Here is a 9,661-nt window from a genome sequence, read left to right as displayed (position 1 = left end):
ACCTCCCCCCCCCATCCCACCGGCGGGCGGGGCGGGGGGGGGGAATGAACGAGCAGCTGTGTGTTGCTTAGTTCCCGACTGGGGTTAAACCACAACAACTAATTTAACATTAAAGTCAACATTCTAAATGTTTTCTGCCGTTTTCCCAAAGTTAAGTTTACAGCAACAAAATTCTTGTTACATATTTTGCTTTGCTTTACTTAAAAGTTTCCTGTATCTTCATAAAACCCCTTATAATAATTCATTCAGTAAGTAATATAGCACAATGCAGTAGTCTGCAAATGAACTGCACATTACTTGGCTCCGAAAGTGAAATCACAATAAGTTAGATGATGTATTGCTTTTACCATTATTTTATCTTTTTCTATGCAGTACTTGCATAGGTATTTTAGAGCATAGGGGCATCATATCCATCTCATCCAGCATATGCTGTCTAAAGGTTAGACAGCTAGTATAAGCTTAGTACTTGAGAGTGAAAGAAAGGCAATTAATTTGTTTAAGGATATATCAAAGATAGAAAGAATGAATCTTTTTCTACGGCTGCTTCTCAATCTCCACTGACAGAAACTTAACAATTTTGCAGTACCATGCTTATTTCGTAAACAGAGAGAGAAAACACATTGTACTTGGTTGAACGAGGAGTCACTGTCAGAACAGTTGTCTGTATAATAGCCACTCTGACGTTCTTTCTTTGTTTTACTATCCAGCTCCTTATTACGCATCCGATCTTCTTCAAACTTGTTAATCAAAGATTCTACCACAACCATCATGACATTCTTCAAGGCATGCATCATTTCCCTGTATCTTCAAAGTAAAGATGATTTTAGTATTAAAGAGCATAAAAATCACTAATTAAAAAAAAAAATCACTACATCTTCAATAACTGAATATGGCATAATGCTACTTAGACCCGAACTCACTGAATTTACAGAAATGAATGAAAACCAAATGCAAATCCAAAATGAGCAAACCATGTATGTACCTTAAATGTTTCAGGTAATGTTATTTTAAAATTATAATAGAATTCCTTTTTACCCGTCTAAAACCACTCAATGAAATACCACTAACATAATCCTGTTCTGGAAGGTTCTTAAGAAAGAACAATGCGAATCCACCAGAAGGGAGAATCTGTCCCTGAGAAAACAGGCCAGTTCTCATCCTTGTTACTGTTTATGTTTCTTCAAGTTCGACATCCAATTTTTCTTCTGCTATAAGCCTCGAGCAGAACCAATAGAAGAGAACATATCATCCTGATTCAAGTTCTTGAGTACAGGTCGTACACACAAAATAATTTTCTTTCAACAAAACCAGGGTTTTTCTAAGTTACATAAATTGAATAATAATATCCACAAGGAAGCAATTAAAAATAAAAGCTGCTTCAGAAAAACATCCTATTGTAAAATGTTGATATTTTATTTCAAATTATTTTTTACTTTAAGGCTACTATTTCTTATTTTACAGTCACCAAAGATATAAATTAGCATTGTGCTTTAATATCCTCCTACCTCTCAAATTAAAAATATAAGATACAGACATATTTAGTTCACTGGAGCTTCTTCTACAAACTTTAACGAGCACAAGAAGCCTAAGGTCCTGATCCTCAAAACAAAAAGACACAAACAGCATAATTTGAAAAACAGTCATCCTAACATCTATTTTCTAGGTGAAAATAAAAGCCAAGCATAGCTGATCAAGAACTGCCTTCTAACATAAATGACTGTACTATGAAAATACAGAATGTATCACTAAGGAGTTAAATTCCTTAATACTTTTTTCTCCATAAATACCTTTAAGCATACTACCTACCACAGAAAATGAGTAATTGCAATGAACAAAACTGGGACTTTGAATGATCCTGAAATGATATCAAGACCATAACAGTGACACCCAATAATGCTCGATCAGAGTTCAGTATGCATGCAGACAGGTGACAAGAAAAGGACCCTATAAAAGCATGGGTCATAAAACATATTTCTGTGTACTTCTAGATAAGAAACCTTCTGAAAACAAATACAAAATAAAATCTTCTGGAATAGAAACATACACTATTTTTTAATTCCTTTCTTATTCAGAACACATAGTAAACAATAGGCATCACAGTAAAATCCTAGTTCCACTAAAAAGAGAGATGGAGATGTTAAGATTGTCCAATAAAAATGAGTGGAAAAAAATAGTTCAGCTGAAGTAGTGTATAAAAACATTTTAGTGGCTAAAATGAGCAAAAATTGTCTTTTTTTGTTTGCTTCCTCTGCAACACATAAAAATGACCACTGCTACTAAAACAGTAGGGGGAGAGATTGGTTGTTTTTCATTTTTCAACATTCACCATTTCAGATGCTCACTTTAATGTCATTGTTTTCACATTGTAATGGTTCAACCTCAGTAAAGCCCTCATCATGGCTCTCTATGACAATTAAAAATAGAGAGGCAAGGACCTGATTCACTATGATGACAAAAGTATACTGTCTGTTTTAATTAAAGAAACAAAACTTTTAGAACTGCTTTAAGCATTATGATGCAGTTAGATTTTGTACAGGAATTCCAAAAATTATGTGACGCATACACTAAACTTTTGAAGTATTACATATTTTCTGGAAGTAACAGCTGTATATACTAAAATCCATTTTGTAAGTACTACTGACCACCGCTTTAAAGAATCATGGCAATTATCTGTCTATGCAAATCCTTTGAAATCCAAAGCATGAAAATTCAGCAAGAGAGGTACCAGCCTCTGTATTCCAAATAAAAGTTATTTTAATGTCCACAGGAAGGTGAATAAAGTTAGTAGGGAAGAGATGAAAAAGAATTTAACCGGTACTCACAGAGGTTTTTCTTTTTAAGGCTTCTTTACTAAATACGGTGGTCAAAGCCAATTAATCTGGACAATAGACCCTGTAATATGCTGATATACGGTTTTGCACAACTAGAGATTTCTGGCAATCTGACAGTCTGAGTCAAAGAATCTTAGATAGCTATACTCAGTTGGTCCACATACCAATTCTACAGTACACAGACTGCACTGCAGAAATATCTTTGCATGTACACTAAAATACAAAGCAAGATAGCTCAAACTTCAATTTTTAAACTAGTAAACAAAAGCAGATCTGACTAAACATACTACTCTCACAGGACATCTGGCTAGATCCCAAGGAAGCAATCTTAAAAAAATACACAAGTATTCTAATTTATATTACTTTCTTTAGAAAACAACATTGTCATGCAGATTCTCTATTTATATCTAAGGAAATTGTCAAACTTTAATACCTGATAAAACAAATTTTTCTTTTAGGCAAACTTCCATATCACAACTGAATTTAATTTGTATATGAAGTAGTGATTCCTCTCTCAAATCTTACCCCTGCCCAACTCCAGTCCTAGATACCTCAAAAACTTCACAGATGTGCTACCGATCTTTTTGTGCAATAGTTCATAATCTTAATTCCAGCGCGAGACGAAGCATGACAAATTGCAATGTAAGGTGGGAATATCTAATTGCTTAGCACTAATTTTTGAAAGGCAAGGAATCACTTTTGTTACCCATTGGTTCAGCATTTATTTTTTCAAAACAAGTTCTGGAAAGGAGAAAGGAAGACAAAGACCAAGAAGAAACAAAAATGTGAATTACATGTAAATACTCACTCTTTTGATTCACGGGTCTTCTTCGTAACACGTTGGACAAGCGTGTCATAGCCAGATACTTCACCCTGATTTTGAGCAGAAGTACATTTTTCTGTTTCTTCTTCAATCACAGATCCCACAGTATTATTTATATATTGTCGAAGGTATTTCACAAACTCATAGCTGCAACAAATATACAGAATTAAAATGTAACAGATTTCCTTGAGCTCACGGTCAAACATTTTCAACGTTATATTAACATTCACTATCTTCTCTCCCAGCAAACCTGTGACTTCAAGGTAAGGGTTTATGACTTGCAGAGAAATAACTTCAGTGGTGTAAAAAAAACACAATAAAGTTTGACTTTCTTCAATATGGTCATTATCAGCATATTCCAGGAAGAAACAATACCAAATAGTTTCTAATTTCCTTTTGTGCTTCTTCTAAATGTAAAAATCTACTCAGACAAAAGATTAAGGTTTTGTAGACAAAAATCATAGAATATCAAGAAATCTCAAATTTAAAATTCCAAAAGAAACATTACTTGGAGCATCCTGAACATAGCACTGTCTTATAGTATATCCATCTGGTTTTATTATTTATGCAGTATACATACAAAATGGGAAGAAACACAGAAAACACAATTTATAAATTCTAGCATACGAGCACGTCTAAGGCTTACAAAAGTCTGTGTGTCATGACAGTATGCAGATCTCACTCAAACTGACAAACTAACTGTCTGTGATTATACACGTTAAACAAGGAAATTGGCACTTTGCGCTCTTATTATTAGATACTCACAGAAACTTGTTTAAACAAAAGAATAATCAGAGGGGGATTTCAAACAAAATACTCTCGCTGGGTCCTCAGACTCTGTATTAGCTATAGAAATTGCTAAAAAGTAGTGCTCAGAATATATAAACTTTTTTTTGGTTAGTCTTCTGATTTGTATAAAGGACAAGGCAAACAAACACACAAAAAAGTAATCATACATAAACAGTAGATGCATCATTATATTTTCTTTATATCGAATGCAGATGTGCAACTGTGTTAATTTGGATAAATACAGAGTGAGAAAAATTCAAATAAAAAAGTCAGTTCACCATGTAGGTACAGACTCCACACCTATAAAATGCAAATGTAATTAAAAGAACTGTTACAACAGGCATCAAATTTTGCCTTTCTTGGATATTAAAAAAAAAAAAAAAAAATCAGACTACATTCAAGATACATTAAAAAAAATAAGCACAGAAAATTGTGTCTTGTATCATGATACATACTTCCTCACTACATTGCCCACCTCAAGTTCCATCAGGTATAACAGTCCTTTGTTTTTTTCATTTCCCACTTATTTCCATTCCTACATCACTTTTGTTATCAATGAAAGTAACAGAAATACATCTCAAGAAAGATGCAAACATGTTTATTTGCATTTTCATTTGTCTTCGAGGCTGGCTTTTCACTGCTGCAATAATGAAATTGCACACCACTCTCCACTGAATGAAAGCTTTCATAAAACTTTCTCCCATTTGTTTTACGACAGTAACATTTCCAGGGTATACCTTCTTGCAATCACTGCTTTGCTCTGAAATACACAGCAATCACATCATTATTCACGCCACTAAGTTTATGTCTACTTGATGTCCTAGCCTTGATCTTCTGCATCATTCTTCCACCTCAAAAATGTTTTGTAACAAATAAGTGTTTCAGCAATGATAGAACTACTTCTTCACATGCAGAATCAAGTCAGACTGATCTGGTTGGGCTTACAAAGGAAGCACCAGGGAAAAAAAAAGTGCTAAAAAAACTCTAGGACTTTAATTTAAGGAAAAAATACAACAGAAAACTTGCTACTTATATAGTTAACAAACCCGACTTCTACTACCGCACATAAATTTTGAACTTGATTCAATTTTCCTTTTTATTAGCTTTCTGAGGATCCTGTGTTTCTGTCTTTTCTACATCAAAGTGGGAACAAAGGATAAAGTAAGGCCTCAAAATCTGGTAAAATTACTGAGGCAAAATAACCATGAGGCAGAAACAGTGCTGATCAAAATGCTGAGCTGAACTAGCATATTGGACAATCCAAAAGCACACTCTACTAATAAAGGAGCTTGCAGTCTGGACAGATGAGGTAAGGGTCAAGGAGAAAGTTTCTTAATGGTCTCACTAATAAATCGCCATATGACCTCTCTGACCTTCCATGAAAACCAACCTATACTGCCGTGGGTCATGAACAAGACTAGAATATCTCCAGAAATATTCCAGTGCCAAAGAGTAATGCTCACATTGTGCCTTTAAAGCATCACTTGATTTTCCATTAAATATAAGTTAAAACTTTTCTCATGAAAAGAAAGTATCTTTAGGATCACCCATTTTTTAACATACTAGAAAGAGTAATGGATGCCATGGTTTCACTGTTCTAAAGGGGAAAGCTACGTATGCATTGTTTCCACCAGTTGTAGACTTTACTCCCTCATCCTGGGTATTCTCCTAATAAGTCCTCAGAAGAAATACTGACAGAGGTAATTTCATAGGTTTTTGGGTGTTTGGGTTTTTTAACTGTATATATCTTCCTCTAAATAAAAATGTTTTTCTTTCAAAATTACATGTCATTTTCAACTTTGATATGTTTATAACCAACATTTTTACTCTCATGCTTGTCACCCAGTAACCTGGTGCTCAAAATTCGCAAGACTGCCAACAAAAGTGTTATCTGATACAATTTGTAATACAAATTAAAATTGAGCTAAAATACATTTTAAAGAATTTAGCATCTTCAGAAGATACAAAAGCATTAAAGTTTTAAAATTACAGTGAAATTTTAGATAAACCCCAGTTCTATTTCACTTATTTACTTTTACCTAACTTCTATCGACAAAGCAATGCTAAAAACTAGATAAATTTAAGAGAATGTAGATAGTGCCACTTCTGAAAAAACTGGAAGGGAACCAGCTTTCTCGGAAGTCAGGTCACAGAACTCTGGTCCATATTAAAATGTCTTCAGGGTGATTTCAGCTTGATGTTCCCTTGACTTGTCATAAATGCATTCTAAAAATCTCCCACGTAGTGAAAAAATAAACGTTAGAATACCATGGAAAGAGGACCGTGGGCTCCAGAAATCTAGATCGCATGTAAGTGAGGTCACAGTGCCAAGTCTGATTTAACAGAAGTGTGATGCAGATACATTTCTGCTTTATTCAAAACATAAATTAAAAGAATGACTACCTGATAAGACATACAAGGGTTCAGTAATATAAGCCAGACAGAACAATCAAATATGGAAGCCAAGTAGCCTTCTGAAATTTACCTTATTTTGAAAAACAAAATTATATTGTCTAGCAAGTGTCAAAAATACCGCCTGACAGCCTTCAGTGAGGATTTCTTCTAGCTTCTGTTCGTGTGTGCATTTACTACAGTACATGTACACATGCATCAGAGTTGGCTAAGTTAGGCAGCTTTGTTAGCTCCTCTCTCACAAACAGCTCACCAATTACTATTACATTAAAAATAGATTATCAAGAATGAAAAGCAAAAAGAAAAAAAACAAACCAGAAAAATGGCAAAATTAATTTTATTCTCTAAATTAGCATCTTTTGAGAGTTGATTAGTGACAGGATATCTATATATATAAATACATACACATTCACACAGCAATATAAATTGTAAACATTTCCCAGGAATAATATAGTCCAACAGATTTCACCTCCTTCAAAATATTAAAAAGAGCAAAAATATTTTTACTTGTGAAAATTCTCATCTGTTTCCTCCAAATGCAAGAGAATCTCTTCTGCACATTCTACTGATGGGGCTCCAGTGATTTTTTCCTTCACACTCTGCAGCAACTGTCTAAGCATAGACTGTAACAGAGCTTCATCTTCACTTGTAAAGTGAGACATCTGTATAAAGCAAATATAAGAATAACAAGCTTTCGTAGTTTGGGGTTTTTTCCTTCCCTCAAGATGCTAAGAAAAGCATAAATCCATTAAATTGCCACTTTTTTCCTGTTATCAACAACATAAGATTTTCTATCAAAAGACACGATCACAGACAAGAAATATTTGACAGAGTTTATCTTCAGACAAACTGGAAACAAAATAATCAAATCAGTTTTAATAAACCTCCTGTTATCTTAGTACAACATTCTTAAATGAGATATTGCATTAAGAAAAGCCTGAATATTCCTGTTCGTAGTTGCTTGAGGATTGCCCATGAAATAGGCACAAGACTACACCATAATTTAAAAAAAAAATGGGGGGCTTTACAGATGTAATGACTGTATCTTGAAAAGAAACCTCTACAAGTCTCTCAGCTGCTTCTCATCCACTATTACTACCCAGTTCTGATTTTTGGATCCCTCTACTCAGAGCTGTTGCCATGCCCATGATCGAAGGTGCTGACAGCTTTTGCAAGGGCCAGGTGGAATTATCAAAACCGTTTAATTTCCCTGCGGTAATCAACTGCAGTGACCCAACAGTCCTGTCATTTTAACCCTACAGCTACTGGGAAAAACTGGGAGGAGGAGCAGCAGCAGTGAGAAACTGGACTGTCAAGTCCAGAAGACAGCATCTTATCACTTTAATTTTCAAGGGTTGCAAAAAAACCCAAAAGCTTCATTTCTATCTTGATTAATTAATTAACCTAAATTCACGGCTTAAACTTCCTTATATGCCAAGGAATACTGCCAACCCCTAGTGGCAGTTCTAGCTTATGTATTTCTAGTCTATTTGAGAAAGAATGATTTAGAGACCTTTGACTTACTTTTATTTTAAAAAAAAAAGGTCAATCAAAGACTCTTCAAGCACCTGTGAATAAACGATATACACACTTGGAAGAGACAATATAACAAATCACTTCTTCAGACTTAAACACTATTAACTAACAGAAAAATCAAAGCCATATAGCACCAGCTGGAGGAGTTACCCTTTATGAAAGGTAACGGTTCCTTGTGTTAGCAGCTCTCTGTGGTAAGTAGCACAGTTGCTAAATATTTTACTTTGATCAAATATAATTCAACATTAACTCAATCACCTTACCAGACATAGCATTAAAATAAAATTAAAAACACAAAAAAAAAACCCAGAAAACACAAATGCCTTGTAATAATCTTATCTCCCTGATTTGCAGTCCTCTTTCTTATAAATTAAAGTCTCAAGATATTTAATCAAAGTCAATGCATTTTTAGGTCTGTATAAACCACTCTCCTAAGTCTGATATTTTGACCTTAACATTGGATAATATCCCAATCCCCTGAGGAAAAACTTCACTTAGTATTTTGGTGTAACTAGGCATTTTTAAAAGTGCACGTACCTGGATACCGGTTGGCAATCACTGCAAAGCCCCACTCAAATTTTTCCTAAAGACTAATCATGAGAATATTGCAGTTTCACCCCCAGTTTGCTTTGAAAAGTCTTATTTGACTTATGTAATCACCAACAGAGATCTTACAATTAATTTGTAAAGGTTTGTGGTTTGTTGTGTTTGTTTTTTTGATGTTTTGGGTTTTTTTTTCCCAGCAGACATATCCCCCATTCAGTTTCCGGGCAAAATTCAAATGATCGTTTTCTCCCTAAAAAACCTTACCCCAAGCCCAGTTCGTGCAGCCTTTTCAAGCTCAAATTCATTTTCCCGGCACTGTCCCACAACTGCAAAACCTGCCCCAAAACCCACGGGATTCAGAGGCGGCCTGCTGTAGCCAGCATTTATCCTTACACAAGCCTTGGCTTGAGCAACGCTTTGAACAACAAAAAAGTGGTAATTTTAGCAACAAACCAACGACAGCACTTGAGAGAAATACAAGTAGTGCGAGAATTCCTACCCACTCTCGACTTCTATCGTCAAGTCATTCAACTGCGTATCAGTTTTTGGCAGTAACCAGATTTCTAATGACAACTGGTGTATGAAAGCAGCTTGTCTTTTCAAAAGCGTCAGAAGAGGCTAAACCTGACCAGGTCCTTCTCTCACGCTACCGCTAAAAGCACAGAGGGGCTTTGCCAGGGCACGCTGGAGGCGCTCGCCTCAGGCACCGCTTTAGCACCGCGGC

At 35.0% G+C, this 9,661-nt stretch overlaps 1 protein-coding gene across 1 annotated transcript in view; it reads right to left on the bottom strand.

Annotated features, from left to right (window-relative positions):
• TBC1D32 (TBC1 domain family, member 32) overlaps window positions 1–7,517 on the bottom strand; it is an 86,614-nt gene extending 79,097 nt beyond the window's left edge. Inside the window, exons 1-3 of the mRNA XM_009325681.1 lie at window positions 7,363–7,517; window positions 3,640–3,801; window positions 627–804 (exon numbers count right to left, since the gene is read on the bottom strand). Of these exons, the coding sequence (XP_009323956.1) occupies window positions 627–804; window positions 3,640–3,801; window positions 7,363–7,517 (495 nt within the window). The remainder of the gene's footprint in view (window positions 1–626; window positions 805–3,639; window positions 3,802–7,362) is intronic.
• Window positions 7,518–9,661: the final 2,144 nt, after the last annotated feature.

This window comes from Pygoscelis adeliae, unplaced genomic scaffold (genome assembly GCF_000699105.1).
Source record: "Pygoscelis adeliae isolate BGI_AS28 unplaced genomic scaffold, ASM69910v1 Scaffold54, whole genome shotgun sequence".
Classification (NCBI taxonomy): Eukaryota; Metazoa; Chordata; class Aves; order Sphenisciformes; family Spheniscidae; genus Pygoscelis; species Pygoscelis adeliae.
This window is presented reverse-complemented; position numbering and strand designations above follow the sequence as displayed.